General features: G+C 39.8%; 1 protein-coding gene across 2 annotated transcripts in view; it reads left to right on the top strand.

The window, feature by feature from the left end:
* The window catches only part of tln1 (talin 1), a 63,837-nt gene that overhangs the window by 21,915 nt on the left and 24,495 nt on the right, over nt 1-17,427 (top strand). The window contains exons 3-27 of one of the 2 annotated variants that reach the window (XM_060895967.1): nt 3,029-3,191; nt 4,358-4,455; nt 5,521-5,650; nt 5,831-5,983; nt 6,133-6,275; nt 7,030-7,157; nt 7,455-7,515; nt 7,914-8,018; nt 8,128-8,283; nt 8,914-9,015; nt 9,788-9,864; nt 10,359-10,539; nt 11,074-11,187; nt 11,317-11,425; nt 11,659-11,867; nt 11,951-12,049; nt 12,135-12,194; nt 13,353-13,520; nt 13,703-13,997; nt 14,539-14,705; nt 15,043-15,171; nt 16,040-16,153; nt 16,483-16,596; nt 16,711-16,845; nt 16,955-17,083. In XM_060895967.1, coding sequence (XP_060751950.1) covers nt 3,062-3,191; nt 4,358-4,455; nt 5,521-5,650; nt 5,831-5,983; nt 6,133-6,275; nt 7,030-7,157; nt 7,455-7,515; nt 7,914-8,018; nt 8,128-8,283; nt 8,914-9,015; nt 9,788-9,864; nt 10,359-10,539; nt 11,074-11,187; nt 11,317-11,425; nt 11,659-11,867; nt 11,951-12,049; nt 12,135-12,194; nt 13,353-13,520; nt 13,703-13,997; nt 14,539-14,705; nt 15,043-15,171; nt 16,040-16,153; nt 16,483-16,596; nt 16,711-16,845; nt 16,955-17,083 — 3,306 coding nt within the window. In that variant the 5' untranslated portion in view covers nt 3,029-3,061. The remainder of the gene's footprint in view (nt 1-3,028; nt 3,192-4,357; nt 4,456-5,520; nt 5,651-5,830; nt 5,984-6,132; nt 6,276-7,029; nt 7,158-7,454; nt 7,516-7,913; nt 8,019-8,127; nt 8,284-8,913; nt 9,016-9,787; nt 9,865-10,358; nt 10,540-11,073; nt 11,188-11,316; nt 11,426-11,658; nt 11,868-11,950; nt 12,050-12,134; nt 12,195-13,352; nt 13,521-13,702; nt 13,998-14,538; nt 14,706-15,042; nt 15,172-16,039; nt 16,154-16,482; nt 16,597-16,710; nt 16,846-16,954; nt 17,084-17,427) is intronic. The other variant, XM_060895968.1, reaches the window with a different exon arrangement.

Below are 17,427 nucleotides of genomic sequence, written 5' to 3' on the forward strand. Positions count from 1 at the left end.
AGGAAGTTTCCAGGAATTTCCAGCACATCTGTATTATAAGTAATAAATGACAACAGACGTGAATCAGGTACCTCAGGTTTAACATTATACCCATTTTACACCAGAAGCAACACTGACTGACCTTCAAATTATCATTATTATTATTATTAATATTATAATCCTACACTGCCGATGTGATCACATAAAATGCTTTAAATACAGAGAGATTTTTCAATCCTGGTCACAAATATCAGAGCGGTTGCGGCCTTTTGTAACTCTGTGGCTAACTTCAGTATTTGTTCGTTAACACTTTCGGACATTCAAGTAATAAACTGAGGCAGATGGAACATCCCTAGATTGCAGTGCTTCTATCTGGTTATAGTAATTTGTGCCCAATTTTCTCAAATCGAATGTATGTTTGCGAAATATACACTAAAGCTGAGTGTATATCCATATAGTCCATGTTTACATACTGCACTTTCAAAGAAATGTAGAATGGGAAAAGAGAGAAAAATGGATAACGAGGCTCAAAACCATCTGAACTGTCTGAAATGTTCAAAGGTGGTCTAATGATCACGCCAGATTGGCCTTCAGGGCTTGCAGCTGCTACTCCACTCAAACAGAAGTGTATACGAATGACCTCAACCTAACATGTACACACGTACCGATGCCGTTTTGGGAATCAGGCGCTAACAGTAATTAAAAGATAGTCCTAGACTGACACGAGGTGCTGCATTCTAGCAAAGCGTCAGTACATCTGTGTTTTAAGTCCACAGGATTAACATAATCTAATTAGAAACTAATCCTAGTGCTTTAAGAGGAAGTGACTTGCTTTTTGTCCATTTTTACTTCTTGTAAGACTAAACTTATAAATTGTTGATCATGCACTCTGGAAATCTATTTTATTTCTAAATCAGGAAGTGAGCCTTTATATTTAAGAAGAAAAAATAAAACTGTGAGATTTGTGGTGCAGTCAGTATCAGGGTTGTACTAGCAAGCACTTGACATGGTGAGGGTGAAACATCCCCTTCCCCCTGTTAGCCATCTTAAAGCTGCAGCTGTGAAAATCCTGTCATGAGTCTGCTATGAAGAGTCTACCCTCTCATCCCATTCCCTAAATTTAGGGTCGCTATTGCTGGGACGGGCAGCCGGAATGCAAGCAGACCCTCTGCATAGAACCTGCTCTGACAGTCATGAGAAACGCTTTAGAGAGATCACTAACTGAGAAAACCCAGCACGCTGCTGCTCTCAAGTGCACCACGAAACAATAGCAGCAGACAGGGAAGCACTTCTCAGGACATTTTTGCTGGAATTTGTGCCAAATCATGAAATTGTTCATTGTGTTTGAATTTCATTGAGCGTTAAGCATTCGGGTTAAGCTTGGTCTTCAAAGAATACCTAAATGCTGTTTGAATACATGGGTGAAGAAACGACTCAAATGCAGACATGCAGTTTATTGCACCATGGCTTAAACAGCAGAGGTTTTTTTTTTTTTTTTTTTTTTTTTTTTACTGTAACTGCGGTTTACTTTTCTCACTTTCAGACTCAAAATGGTTCCTCTGTATTAGAGCGCCATCTGAGCGCTTCCTCTTTTGGTAGATGTTGTTAAAAGCGATGCAGTGTCTGTAACCGAGCTTCCACATCGCAAAGAGCATAAAGCATAGCTAAAATTCCTTACAGTTGTCTGTATAACGTATGACTAAATTTGGTTGCACCGTGTTTCACTGTAAGCCACACGCTTGTTGTGCTTTACATAGACTTTGGTTAGATACAAATTGCACGTCTGTACGCTCCACCTAACATGTTGACGTTTAAATCCAACAAGTGGTTGAGATTTCAGCTCCAATGTTGGTTTTGGCGCTGCTTTTGTTTTCATTGTCATTGCTTCTTTGACCGTATTCTTTGGCGTTCCTTTTTTTTTCGGGCTGAGGCGAGGTGCGCTGACTATTTTGGATGTTCATTCAGCAGCCTGAAGAAGGACAGACATGAGGAAGATGTTAAGATTGTGCCACAATTTGAAGCGCTTCTAAATAACCATCGCTGGGCACAAATTTGTCACCGGATAGCTTCAGTTCATGTCACTTGTATGTCACCTGGATTCCACTAAATTGGTTCGTTTATTCCTGATATTGTTGTGAGCAGGCAATGAACTTCCCACAGCTTCATATTGTTAATGTATTTCATTCTCAAACATTTCAGCTTTTTTGCAAGTCCTCATCCACAACTCCTTTCGCTTCCTTACACGCACACGAAAATGATTAATGCTTGAAATAGGATCAGAAAAGACTCCAAGTACAATGAGAAATGGACACATCAGCAAACCTCTTCAAGACCCAGCATGCTGATTAGCGATCTCATTCAGAGAAGCGGAGGAGTCCTAAATCTGTGAAAGAGCTTTGTGAACAAGTCTGCATTCCTGAATGATCAGGAGTTTCTTTTCATTTCTTAGTTTGTTGGTCTGATCAGTAAGTCTTTTTTTTTTTACTGTCCAGTTTTAACTTTTAAATGTCCTGCATTGTGAAATACTGTCCTTCCCTTTGCTAATCAAAACAAGGAAGCCAAGTCTTATTTTAAAAGACTGGTTCTAAAGGGGAAGTAAACATCATTTAGGGGCAAGACCTTTTTGCCATTTCCTCTTGGTGGGGCAAATATGATTAAGGTTACTGGGATTAAGAGAACAATGTCTGTGATTGTTTGAATCATTCTTAAATTCATAAAAATCTACAATATTTTTGGTAGATAATGACTGAATGTTGTCATAACAGCAGACACCTCTTTAAATCTCTAAAGGGACAAAATTGTGTGTGTGTGTGCGTACAGTTCAGAGTGAAGCAATGTGTCAGTTCCACACCATAGAAGAAGTTATTGAAAAAAGTATATTGATAGCGATCTATATATAAAACACAAGAGTGCCTAATAATATAAAACACAAGAGTGCCTAATCTTTAGCGAAAAAAGTTATAGAAATGTGAGTGCATATTTGTACAAAAGTGCTGTATGTATGTTTATAAACGTGTATGTGTCTTTTTCTTTTTTTTTTTTCTGGCAGGTTGAAGAGTGACGCAGATACACAAGAGCAGTCATGGTGGCGCTATCACTAAAGATCGGAGTGGGAAATGTGGTTAAAACGATGCAGTTTGAGCCCTCCACATTGGTGTACGACGCTTGTCGCATCATTCGGGAGAGAGTTCCTGAAGCGCAGCTTGGCCAGCGTGAGTGTCTTCTAACACACACCCTGCTGTATAGCAAAACAGCAACATGACTGAAATATCCAGAAATGTGTATATTGTTCAACTGTGAGCTTGTCTTGTGTCAGATATAGTCCTGAATTTAAGGATGCCTGTAATAAACACCATATTTTCTAGTGATATTCTACAGTTTTTGAGTATGAATGACTTTTTCATAGCAAGGCCTTTATCCTCGTGCTGAAAAACACAATACATTATCTTTCCATTCCATTGATTGTGTAAAGATATCGTTTTGATGGATCTTCTAATCTAATCTGATCAGTCATGTTATTCCGTTCTGCATTTCAATTATTGGTGGAAGTGTGACAGCCTATTTAAGTTCCCCTCTTTTATTTTCCTTCATACGCAAGTGCAGAATTCAATGCAACACAAACCTACCAGATCCTGTATTCAATACAAGGCTTCCGGTCAGCGCTCTTATGACGTCAGTTACTCTTGAGGAACATGTCCTGATTCCACCCTTCTGCCTCCACTAAAACCCCTCCCATAAGAAAAAATGAATAAACACTCGGCTAAAACCTAAAAATATCCCTGAATGTAAAATGCAACTTCAGAGTTTCTAACAAAGCTGCTTTTTGCTCTCTGATCAGGGTGTGTCTAGTTCTTCCAGTCTTACATAATAACTTCCCTCTGGATGCGGTTCTTGTCCAAACCTGTGAGTAATTTTCCACATTTGAGTGCCTGTTTTTGGCCAACGTCAACAACTAATATGGAATGTTCAGCATCTCGAGTAGCAGACTGTAGCGAGACGCTGTATAGGACCCTGAGGGGTAAAATTCTGACTTCTGATACCAAACAGGGAGAAGAACCTTTCTACACTGAGGCAGGGGCAACATTTTAGCATTTATAAAGCATAATATTACCTCAAGTCATTTCTGGTGGTTTATGATGTCTGTGCACATTAAAAGGAAATGACTAATGCCTATTTTACCACTCATTTAACACCTCAAAGCTACAGTATTGTGGACATCTCTAATGGAGTCTCTATAAATATAATAAAATAAAATAAAACTAAATTAAAACTGCACCGACACAAGTGGACTGTCTTTTTATTGCCCAAAGCTGTCATGTCCTCAGTACACTAAACACAGCAGTAGAATAAGCTATGTGACTGTTCTCTCCTTCTCCAGCCAACGACTATGGCCTGTTCCTGTCGGATGAGGACCCAAAGAAAGGCATTTGGCTGGAAGCAGGAAAAGCCCTCGACTACTACATGTTGAGAAATGGGGTGAGTCAGTCATTCTGAGGCAGGAATGTCTACTTGCTACCACATGTTTCCCCATGTAGAGAAAGTACACTGCTGAGGAGGGGGATTATGATTACACCAGTGTGTGTGTGTGTGTGTGTGTGTGTGTGTGTGTGTGTGCATGCTCGTTTGTGCATATAATACCAGTAGGCCTGCCTATTATTCCATATCTTCCGCATTTTATGAAGCAGCTCGTCTGTCGTATTGTATGTTGTCACTCCGGTGATGGATGGAGTTAATTATCACAGTTGGCTCTCAGAGCTGCAGTGAAAGAGGGTCAGCAAGCGTTTAGATAAAAGTGAAACATTTTGCAAATCAGCAAGTGCATGAAACCTACAGACTTTCATGTCTTAACACGATGCACATGTAAAAGTATTTCTTACTCTTATGGCTACACAGTTTACTTTTTTTTTAATCATGATAAAATTTTTGGCTTCCAGAACTAGTTAAACATCATCTGTGATTTTAGTGAAATTAGGTTAGCTAACTTGGAATAGTTTGCTCCATTTACATTTTTTTAATTTAAAAACCCAGCAGTGGCAGCTTGGCAGTGCTGGGATTTGAACTCATAACTTTCTGATCAGTAGTCAACATCTTATCCACTGAGCTATCACTTCCAAACATTCTACTCAATACTAATGATTCAAGCCTCCAGGAGACCTTTCTAAGAAGCCTATCTTTTCTAAACTTTAATAGAAAATGCTATTATACATCTTCTCAGAAAAGATTAGCCCTTGTTCCTTTTTAGCATTTAAAAATAACCTGCTGATATGAAACAATTCTGGCCATAAACTGCTTTAAATGTGGTTGCATCGTTATTAAACTTAAAAAATTAAAGTTATGTCTAATTAAAAAGTAGTAGGTGCTCATTGCAATTAAATGTTTCAAGACGTCCTTCATCTGTAATTCTGTGGATTCTTCGGCCTGGAACCGAGACCCTTCTGTACGCGCTATGACATGAGCAGTGACTTCAAATGAGTTTATCAATAGTTACTGTTATCTTCTCCATGCTCAGCTCTTGTCTGACGTTGTTACTTGTTTCTGCAGGACACACTCGAATACAAGAAGAAACAGAGGCCACTCAAGATCCGCATGTTGGATGGGACAGTGAAAACAGTCATGGTGGATGACTCCAAAATCGTCACTGACTTGCTCATGACCATCTGTGCCAGAATAGGTGTGCTGAGTGACGTTCATTAAAAAAAAAAAAAGTCAGGCCTCGTTGGTCCAATACAAGCCATGTTTAAATGTGGAATCTGTTATTTGTATTTAGGTTCAATTTTAAGATTGAATCTAAATTGCAGGTTTTGTCACGCTGCAATTTGTTGATTATTTTGAACTTTTTTTTTCTCCTCAGGCATTACAAATCATGATGAATACTCCCTGGTGCGTGATATTGGTGAGGAGAAGAAGGAGGAGATCACAGGGACACTGAAGAGAGACAAAACCCTCCTTAGGGATGACAAAAAGATGGAGAAACTCAAGCAGAAGCTCCACACTGACGACGAGTGTACGTCAGATCGTCACCGCACTAAAATCCAAAATCTAACAGTTTTTATTGTTTGAAAATAACTCCGGTTAAACATGGATTTATGAGTGAGCACATTAGAATAGGCTGCCGAAATTTTTTATTTGAAATCTCTTGCTTCGTGTGTGCAGTGAACTGGCTGGACCACGGGCGAACGCTGCGTGAGCAGGGAGTGGAGGAGACAGAGATGCTGCTCCTCAGGAGGAAGTTCTTCTACTCTGACCAGAATGTAGACTCCAGAGACCCAGTTCAACTCAACCTGCTCTATGTACAGGTACACAACCCAGCATCACAAAGGTAGAAGATGGTTTTCTCACGTCTCAACAAACTGTAGAGGTCACTGTCAGAAACCTTTGGAGTTTCCAAAGATCTAAGATTTTATGTCATTTCTTATGAGTCACTGATTAGATGAATGCTATGATTGTGTGTGACGTTGACTACATCTTTTTAGTGTGTGCTCATATTTTCTAATTTTAGCTTTTAAGTAGGCTTTACCTCTTTTGTTTTTTTTTAAATGAAAGATACACGTTACACAGTCTCAGTCTCGGAAGCTCCGACCACTGCTCACAGAGCATCTGATGCTTATCTTGCACATGCTGTAACAGGTTCATCTTTACATCAGATCAACAGTAACAGTGTAGTAAATGTTACCAGAGGAACATGAACATAACATGACATGCTGCCGTCTCATATGCGACATTTTCCGTTACTTGGCAACAGAGGTTTGCATGATTTGTTTTGGAAATACTTAAATACACAAGTGAGGTGACGCCTTAGTGCATTTTAGGCCTGTCTCCAGTACAGCTGACTCCGTTATATTATGGCAGTGTACTGTATTTAATCTCTTTTATTTATTGGTTTGTTTCAATAACTATAATTAAATAACTGTTGCAATACAAATAGTCATAAATTGTCATAAAAATAACAACCCGGTGTAGTCTCTATATTATGAAATGCCGGATGCACTGGTTTTGATCCCGAGCAGTAAATATGTAAGCTTATTGCCACATGGTTTGTTTACTGCACAGGCACGAGATGACATTCTGAACGGATCCCACCCTGTCTCTTTTGACAAAGCCTGCGAGTTTGCCGGTTACCAGTGTCAGATCCAGTTTGGTGACCACAACGAGTCCAAACACAAAACGGGATTCCTTGAGTGAGCGTTTATTTTTATTCATCATACCTCTTTATTTATTTATTTATTTATTTATTTATTTATCTATCTATTTATTTATTTATTTTATTATTATTATTATGTTGTTTTTTTTGCCTCATTTCCTATTTTTTGCTTTGTTGCTAGTTATATCGTAAAGTTGTATTGAAAGTCATACCAAAGCCTTTTCGGTTAAATCTGAATCATCCACTTTATTCCACCACATAATAATAATAATAATTGTTTACGTTTATGCTGAACAATGAAATGAAAACTCTGCATTTCTTCACACCCTTTTAGTTTGAAAGAGTTTTTACCCAAAGAGTATGTGAAAAACAAAGGAGAGAAGAAGATTTTTCAGGTAAGTGGATCGAATTTAGCTCTAACCCTCTGTGTCTCTCTCTCTGTCTTTCTCTCTCTCTCTCTCTCTCTCTCTCTCTCTCTCTCTTTCCACCTCTTTCTGGCTCAAGCAAGGGATAAAAGCACACACTTAAAACACAGAAAAGAAAAGAAGAATGCAGTTATTACCTGAGGCTGTAAATGCACTTTAATAAGGAGACTGATAAATGTGATTTAATCCGTTACCTCAGTACTTGTGTAGTATTTGGAATGGCTGATGTTTGTACTCTGGTGTGTTCAGACTCTCCAGGGACATGGTTTATAACTTATAATATGAAAAAGTCACTGAAAAGTCAAAGATACTGATTGATACTTTGAGGTCAGTTGGATGTTAGACTGAGTTTTCTTTCCACCAATCAGGCACACAAGAACTGCCAAAATATGACTGAGATTGAGGCCAAAGTCAGCTACGTCAAACTGGCTCGCTCTCTCAAAACCTACGGAGTGTCTTTCTTCTTAGTAAAGGTAAAACAATTCATTTCATGATGCACTTTTTTCAGATGATGGTTTGGTGATTAACAGAAGAAATAGTTTGCTAGTTAACAAACTGGAGATGTGTGGCTCCACCCTATAGGAAAAAATGAAAGGCAAAAACAAGCTGGTCCCTCGCCTGCTGGGCATCACCAAGGAGAATGTGATGAGGGTGGATGAGAAGACCAAGGAGGTGATGCAGGAGTGGAACCTGACCAATATCAAGCGCTGGGCTGCCAGCCCTAAAAGCTTCACTCTAGTGAGTTCAGGCTTTGTGTTGGTTTGTGTGTGCCGCAGTATTTTCTCTTTTAATAATAATAATAATAATAATAATAATAATAATAAACAAGCTTTCTGAGCCTTACCCTTGATATTCATGGCAGGATTTTATTTTATTCTTTTTAAATCATGAAGGGAAACAAGAGGCTGTGTGTGCATCAGTGTTTATTTTTATTTTTGAATGTCTGGGGAAATATTCAAGAAACTATTTCCTGTCACATTACCAAAGAGTTGAAAGCTTGCTTCAAGATCTGATAGAAATGCACTTGGTATTGCGGCTATGGACAGTTCAATAGGCTGAACAAAAGCCATCTGTAGGCAACCGTCAAGTCTGTTGGTTATTCTGTAAAGGATTTTAGCTTCTCATGGTTCTATCATTGTAATGCAAGAATTATTTGTAGTCGAAAGGTCTCAAAAAAATATATCGTCCGTCACTGACAAGACGCCACCCAAATGAGAACGATATCCATGTTACATTCTGTAGTGTGTAGTAGCATGAATAAGTAAAGTGTCTAAATTAACCTGGAATTCATTTAAATTACAGATTTTTGTAAATAATTTTTATTCCCAACCTTAACACATGATCTTGTGAACACTGTCATGTTTACAGGACTTTGGAGATTATCAAGATGGCTATTACTCAGTCCAGACCACTGAAGGAGAACAGATCGCACAGCTGATCGCTGGGTACATCGACATCATCCTCAAAAAGGTAAACCGGTACTTAATGAATTAGATGGTGTGCCTTGCTGCCATGCCACATCTTGGCAAATAAGCTGTTTTTCCTCATTTATGTTTTCTCTAGTAGCATGTGAGCCATTTTACATATGATACAATGTACAGTGGTCTGACTGCAACGGTCAATAATATGTTCTACATGTTCATATACAGCAGTAGTTCTCTTTTCTGTATTGTTCAGCAGTATCTCATCTTTCAGTACGAGTAGAGCTAAAAATAGCGAACACCATCGACTGGTTAAATGCAATCATTCCTGACTAATGCCTGGGACTGAAATCGCTTCCTTATATTAGCACACAAATATTCAGCAGTGTAGTACACAAACTTTTACGTCCTGGTGGATTTACAAGGCAACACTATGGTTTTAAATCCCACTTAAAGGGTTAAGATTTTTTTTGTTTTATTAAAACTAACAAGTGCTATTTTTTAACAGGTGCTAGCATTATGTGAAGGGAAACTGACTCAACAGAGAATTCACTTTATATAAATTTTCAATTTTCCGTAACGGCCCTGAAGTTTTTCTTTTCTAAAGACCTTATTTGCATTGGTTATGTAGCAAGTTTGTGTGAAGGTGCTGCCTGTGATTTACAGGAGACGGTGGAATTCCACAACAAACCTTGGTGCTTGACCTTTGTGGAGTAAACATCTTGGCAACAAAGTGCTTCTTTCAGGCTCCTGTGATTATATAACATGGGAAAACTCACAGGAACTAACCGTGTGAACTCAACTTTTCTGCCTGTCCACAGAAAAAGAGCAAAGACCACTTTGGCTTGGAGGGAGATGAGGAGTCAACCATGCTGGAGGATTCCGTTTCACCTAAAAAGTAAGCATGATGGTTATCACACAGCTACCTGAAATAACAGCATGAACTGTGTTTCCTCCAGGATGCAAAAATTGCTCAATTGTAAGAAACTAATTTAAACTGATGAGGTTTTTTTTTGTACTTGAAAGATTAGCTGAAAATGTTCAGGCTTAGGCAGGTATGCACCACTGACAGGTTTTTCATAAATAAGCTGAAATGAAGCCATATGCAAATTCTAAAAATCTTTAATGATAATTATTCAAATAAAGAGGGTTCTTTAACAATTGCAAATTAAATGCAAATAGAGTTTGAGGCAACTCTATGATTGCTGGCTCTGCCTTTTTCCCCCTAATGAATCTATTCTCTCCCTTGTGTCTTTTGTGTTTAATCACTATATGTTTATTTGAATGTACTGCTGCATACTATATGACTTAACTTAGTGGATTTGTGGATTTGGAAACCCACAATGGCCACAGATGATCATGGCAAACCTTTCTTGTGTTCATTTCTCACAGATCGACAGTGATGCAGCAGCAGTTTAATAGGGTGGAGAGGGTGGAGACTGGCTCTGTGGCACTGCCTGTCATCATGCGCCCAGGTGCAGGAGGCCCAGAATGCACCTATATGGGCTCCATGCCCAAGGCCAAACAGCAAATCACCACTGGCCAAATGCACACAGGGCACATGCCACCGCTGGTGAGCTTTACTAAGTACAGACTGAGTAAAACAGCTGATACAACTGATTAAACACACACAGTTGTCTGCTGAATTTGTTGGCTAAATCATTTGCAATATTGATTGGTCAAGTGCACTTCCACTCCTTCTGCGTTAAACCGGATCTCTGTTTATATTTTTACTTTTATGCACAATCATCCATAGTGTGATGAGATAGCAGGATAAATCTGAGCAAGATTAAGATGTCCGATCTTTACATAAATTCTGGTTTACTGCAGAAACGTGGACCAGAACACATTGATAGCTGGAGGTAAATCGTGTCATGAGTTTATAATAAAATCATGTTTCCTTTTCCTGTGTGGTCTGCGTAATTTGAAAACACAGTTGGTGCTCCTGGTAACGGTCACTGTGTCTGTGACGATTATAAATGCGATGCTAATTAACTTGAATGTATTCAATTTCTCAAAAATGGAATAAAAAGAAAAATGTAAATTTATTTTTAAACTGCTTTGAAAGATCTAGTGTAAAAGCTCTGGTATGTCTTTCCTGTTGCAGAAATCAGCTCAGCAGGCTCTGACAGGCACCATTAACTCCAGTATGCAGGCAGTGCAGGCAGCCCAGGCCTCTTTGACTGACTTTGACTCCCTACCACCACTTGGCACTGATGCGGTGAGACACACCCACCCTTTTTATATTTTCACCCCTCTTGTGACACGCAATACAGATCGATATTCGATTAAGACGTCTTATAGTAATCATAATTTTTATGTCCTCGTCTCATATATTTTTGCTGGTAAGGCCTCTCAAGCTTGGAGGAAGAACAAGATGGATGAGTCCAAACATGAGATTCATTCTCAGGTGGATGCTATTACTGCAGGAACAGCATCAATGGTTAATCTGACTGCAGGTGAGATCAAGCACTAATTTTCTAAATACAATATATTTTTGATTCCATAGTAAATCTAGTATAATGTATAGTGCAAATAAAACATTAGTTGAAAATCAACAGGAAGCTTGTTTGCTTAGTGCCAGTGTCCCCAACTTAAGCTTGTTTTGTAACTATGAGCCTGTACAGATGATTTCACACATGATCTGTACAAATTTCATACACACCCACTAAGAACATGCTGTCTGTCATAGGGGACCCAGCAGAGACGGACTATACAGCTGTGGGCTGTGCAGTTACCACTATCTCCTCCAACCTGACTGAAATGTCCAAGGGTGTAAAGTTGCTGGCGGCTCTGATGGAGGACGAGGGTGGAAACGGACAGCAGCTCCTGGGTGCCGCTCGTAACCTGGCCTGTGCCGTGTCAGACATGCTAAAGACCGCTCAACCTGCCAGCGCTGAGGTACCACACTCTGGCTCTCAGTGCTCAAACACACAGGCACGGCATCACCACACGTATTGTAAACACGAGTGTGTCTTTCACAGCCTCGCCAGAACCTCCTACAGGCTGCAGGTAATGTGGGCCAGGCCAGCGGAGAGCTGCTGCAGCAGATAGGAGAGAGTGACGCTGACCAGCAGTTCCAGGTGGGATACCTATTTACATACACACATCACACACCAAAGCAAACTAAATTTAACCTGAATTTTCTTTGTCATGGCCTTGAACCAGTCCTTAGGCAGAGGATCGTTCAGACACACAAGACGGATTCATCATTATAGTCAAATGCTGGTAACAAAACCCCCTCTGAAGAAGAGTAATTTAAAAATAATAATAATAATAATAAATTTCACCTGCCAATCGTACTAATTCTTCCATAATCACACTTAGTTAACTGTAGTTGAATACATTTAATCATAATGTGGGCTACTTATTACATAACTTCACTCAACAATTTTGAGAATATTTACTTTCTAGTTTCCTTGCGATTTGGTTTCAGCCAAAAAACGAGTTTTCTCAAAACCAGGAAGTGCGACTTTCTGTGAAGTTCTACTTTTAAAGTAATGTTGCACAATATAGTGTTTCTCACTGTTACAACACAAATGGACAAATTTTGCCATCTCTTAGCACTTTAGCAAGCCATCTTTTTTAAGTTCTCTCCAATCAAAGGTTCCATATAGGTTTTCTTTGCATGCTTTAATAAATGGTGGCATTGATGGGAGCTGGGGGAGAAAAATAACTGTCTTTTAATAATAAAATGTTCACTAGCTTATCTCATTGTGTAGCAGTATGATATTTATCACTATTGTGCAGCTCTACTTTAAACATTATCGTTTAAGCCTACAGTCTGCTCCTTTTCTTCATAATTGTTGAGTGAAAAGATCTGGTGTGGGGTCTTTAAATTGTGTAGTGTATAAGTGTAATCTGCTCACAAAATATCTAGATCGGTAAGAAGGATAAGCTCTCTTGTGAAAAGGTATGGGTGAACATCCTTTTAGTTTAGTTAGGGTGATCAAATATTTAGACTAGTGAACAGCTTACATCATATTTTAGGAGTAGTGAGTCTTCAGTGACCGTTATTTTAACAAGAGCAATGCTGGCATTAATCTTCAATGCAGTGCCCCTTAATATTAATGTCAGACATTTTTAGAGTGGGATAGTTTCTGTTCACTCTGTAGCTTTTTCTCTTATGTGCTTTGGGCAGACAGGTGATAGGATTGGCACTGCCTAGGTGAGATTCTCGTGTCAAGCAAGTGTCATGATGCTTGGTGGTGATATACCACTATAATCACGATGTGGTTAATTTACAGAAGAATTCACAAATTAAATAATCATAAACTTTACACATAAATCAAAAGCTCGCCTCAGCTCACGTCTGTAAAAAACGGCATCATTGGTACCTGTAGAAAATACTAAAATGTGTGCTTGCGTTGGTGCGTGTTCTTGTAGGACATGCTAATGAAGCTGGCTAAAGCTGTAGCTACAGCAGCAGCAACTCTCGTCCTGAAGGCAAAGAACGTGGCTCAGAAGACAGAAGATTCAGCTCAGCAAAACCGGGTCATCGCTGCTGCCACACAGTGTGCCCTTTCCACCTCTCAGCTAGTGGCATGCACGCGGGTGAGCCAAAAAACCACTTGTACAGACAGGCAGAAAACATGCACCACATTTCTGTCTGCTTAAGGTTTCTTCTTTTGTGTTTGATTTGTGAATTCATGCTTCATTATGCCTTCAGCCATGTGGAGATCATTCCTTTGGACAGAATCACTGATTAATCCACATGCTTTTGTGTGTTTCTCCAGGTGGTGGCTCCTACCATCAGTTCCCCAGTATGTCAGGAGCAGCTTGTTGAGGCAGGGAAACTGGTGGCTAAATCAGTTGAAGGCTGCGTGGAGGCATCACAAGGGGCCACCAATGACGAGCAGCTGCTAAAGCAAGTGGGCATGGCGGCCACAGGTGTCACCCAGGCTCTTAACGAGCTGCTGCAGCATATTAAACAGTATGCCAGCGGAGGCCAGCCAATCGGGCGCCACGGAGAGGCCACAGACCGCATCCTGGATGTAACAGAGAACATCTTCAGCTCCATGGGAGATGCAGGTGTGACATGGGAGATGATGAAGCTATTGTTTTGCAGGGCCTTGACACAAGCACACAGAAAGTTTAGATAGTATTTGTGCTTGTTAACTAAAGTGTTATTTTATGGCCAGTTGTTACATTCAGGGTCATTTATAACTGCACTGATAATGCTGACAAACTGTATATGACTAACTGGCTCTGTTTATGAGACTCTTAAAGTTGCCCAAGTTTCCGTTTAAAGGACAAATCCGAGCCGCTCTGTCTGGTAATTCCTTGTCCGGAAAAATGAAAACAGAAGCCTGAAAGGAAATTAGACAGAATTGTTGTCAGTCAGTGAAAGTAGAAGAAAGGTGCCAGTTAATGTTGTTTAAAAGTACTGTTTAAAGATAAACAGGGTTATTGTTGTGTCTAGTAACATTTTAAACATTAACTTATTCATTTAAACACAAAACATCTTCATTTGACCTTTTTACTTAGTTACATTAATAAGCTAAGTCTTATTAGCTTTATGCTTGGGCTGCAGTACCCACACTAAGCTCTTCCTTTTTGATGATATTTAAAGGTGAGATGGTCCGACAGGCACGGATCCTGGCCCAGGCCACATCCGATCTGGTCAACGCCATTAAAGCAGACGCTGAGGGAGAGACGGACCTGGAGAACTCTCGTAAACTGCTCTCAGCTGCAAAGCTTCTGGCTGATGCCACCGCCAAGATGGTAGAGGCTGCCAAGGTGCGTGACCTGAGATAAAGGCAGTGTTTGTATGACCTCATCCTGAGCTGAGGATTTATGGATGCAGAGCAGACGTTTTCTTACCAAAGCACAGTTAATGAAAGAATGACTTACAAGTCTAATCCTGTTAAGTATTTTAAAACAGCAGGAAATGTGGAAGGTTAATGCTGATAATAAAAAGCAGCTTTCAGGTGGAATTAAAGCTTTCAGGTAGAATAGAATTATTGGCATTTATTTCACATCTGTATCTCATGTGTTTGATTGGTACTTATTTTTGAATAGATGTTGCACCCTGAAGTGAATTATAGCCATAATGTCTCTGTGCGCATGAACACAGGGTGCTGCTGCCAACCCAGACAGTGAGGAGCAGCAGCAGAAGTTGCGTGAAGCTGCTGAGGGTCTGCGCATGGCCACCAATGCAGCAGCACAGAACGCTATCAAAAAGAGGCTGGTCAACAAGCTGGAGGTGAGAACAGATATAAAACTAAGCTAAAGGAAATTACATTTTTTTTCTCTGTCTCATTTTATGTATAACCAATAAGCCTTATGCAACTTAACTTTTGGCACTCCCATAAAATTGCTTCTGGACTATTTCTATTTTTTTTTTCCCATTACAGCTTCAAGTTGAACATAATTTTAAATAATAATAATAATAAAAATCCTAACGAAAACAATAGGTTTCCAGCGCTTCGCGCTTGAACCCTGAAAATCCTGTATTTCATTCAAGCCACGCCGTTTGTAACTGGTCAGAACATGTCTGAGAACAGAAAACTTGGGCAAACGTGAGACGAGGTGCTTTATTGTTGAGATAGCGTCTCTTTTTCTTTAAGCAGTGAGAGAGAGCAAAAGTCACAGAACATGATGATTGTACATTTTAAAACAAGAAACGCTGCACTGTTGTGAGTCGATGTTCTGAGAGTGGATGTTGACCAGAATAGATGAATTCCTAGAAGATGCATGTTTGAACAGCAGAAGCTCTTGCAAAATCCCATATGAGGAAGTGCCATTTTGTTTTAAATGAAACAATTCCAGAGTAGAATTTTGATAGCTTTCTTTTATATGACACGTGAACAAGTTCTTACATTCATGTTTAATCTGAGTAATCAGAGCAACATTACCAATGACCTTCTAGTGGGCCTTTAGCACAATTTGTTGTGTAACATAATCAAAGTTATTGTCTTGTGTATCTGCCTTTGACTTTTTGTTTTCTCTTCTTTTTTTTCCTTTTTTTTTTGCACTGTTCTTAGTAAATGACTCGAATCACCTCTTGATAGCAATGTGTTTTATGTGTTTGGTCATGAAGTAATCGCTGATCATGCAAACATTTCCTGCAGAACGCTGCAAAGCAGGCCGCTGCAGCCGCGACTCAGATCATAGCTGCTGCCCAGAACGCTGCCTCGTCAAATAAGAACCCAGCTGCACAACAGCAACTTGTTCAGAGCTGCAAGGTTGGTTCACAGGTTTACTTTCTGCCAGGATCATGTTGAGTTCAGAGTTTCGACCACATTATATCTTCAGGCTGCATTTCTAAGCACATATACCACAGAACATAAATAGCATAGTATGATAGAGAAGGGCTGCTGAGACACAAGGTTACATGCATTTCCGATATCTTTATATTGCATAATGAAATTCTTAGATGTATTGGAATGCATACTTTAATATTTTGCTTCTCAGGTAACAAGCTTTATCACCTGCTTGTGCATTAGTAGTATCTAACACACATGCAACATTTTTCCATGATGTATTTGTAATGAAAAACGTTTTTGATTGACAGGTGGTAGCAGACCAGATCCCCCAGCTGGTGCAGGGAGTGAGAGGCAGCCAGGCACAGCCTGAAAGTCCCAGTGCTCAGCTTGCCCTAATTGGAGCCAGCCAGAACTTCCTGCAGGTTCTTTGCTCAGCACAAGATGCTGTCTTATTAAGATGCTTATTTCGATTGTCAGTCAGTCAGTTTGTGAGTAGACATAAAAGGCTCATGATGTCCTTTTCATCTTACTGTCAGCCTGGAGCCAAGATGGTGACTGCAGCCAAGGCTACGGTGCCCACTATTAGTGACCAGGCCTCTGCCATGCAGCTCAGTCAGTGTGCCAAAAATCTGGCCAGTGCATTGGCTGAACTCCGCACCGCGGCTCAAAAGGTAAATACATATGTGATGATAAATCTGGATTTGTGTATAATTGACAATTTATAACTTCTAAATGACTGGAACTATATCAGTTTGACCCAAGCATTCTTTTTTTCTTCAGGCTCAGGAGGCATGTGGTCCTCTGGAGATTGACAATGCTTTGAATATGATAAGGGGGTTGGAGAAAGACATGCAGGAGGCTAAAGCCTCGGCAGCTGAAAGAAAACTCAGACCTCTTCCTGGAGAAACGGTACTCATCCTGTTGTCACCGTTTAAAAAACAGATATTCCAATACATACCTTTAGATATAGAGCTACGTAAATAGAGACAACAAATTAGTACAGAAATGTGACGGAGACACAAAAATAAAAAGTAAAAGAGAACACAAGACCATATTTCCGTTCTTTTCCACAGAGCAACATTTCTCATAGGCTCCCACGCTCTGTCACCACCTTTTCACACACTTCCTGTCACGTCGGCAACCTCTAGTACACGCAGTAAACTGCAGCCGTTAGAGGATTTCCTCTCAGCTAGTTATTGCTGAATGTCACTGTTTATCTGTGCTGCAGTATTCTGTCCTAATATTTAACAATA

Source organism: Tachysurus vachellii, chromosome 20, assembly GCF_030014155.1.
Source record: "Tachysurus vachellii isolate PV-2020 chromosome 20, HZAU_Pvac_v1, whole genome shotgun sequence".
Classification (NCBI taxonomy): domain Eukaryota; kingdom Metazoa; phylum Chordata; class Actinopteri; order Siluriformes; family Bagridae; genus Tachysurus; species Tachysurus vachellii.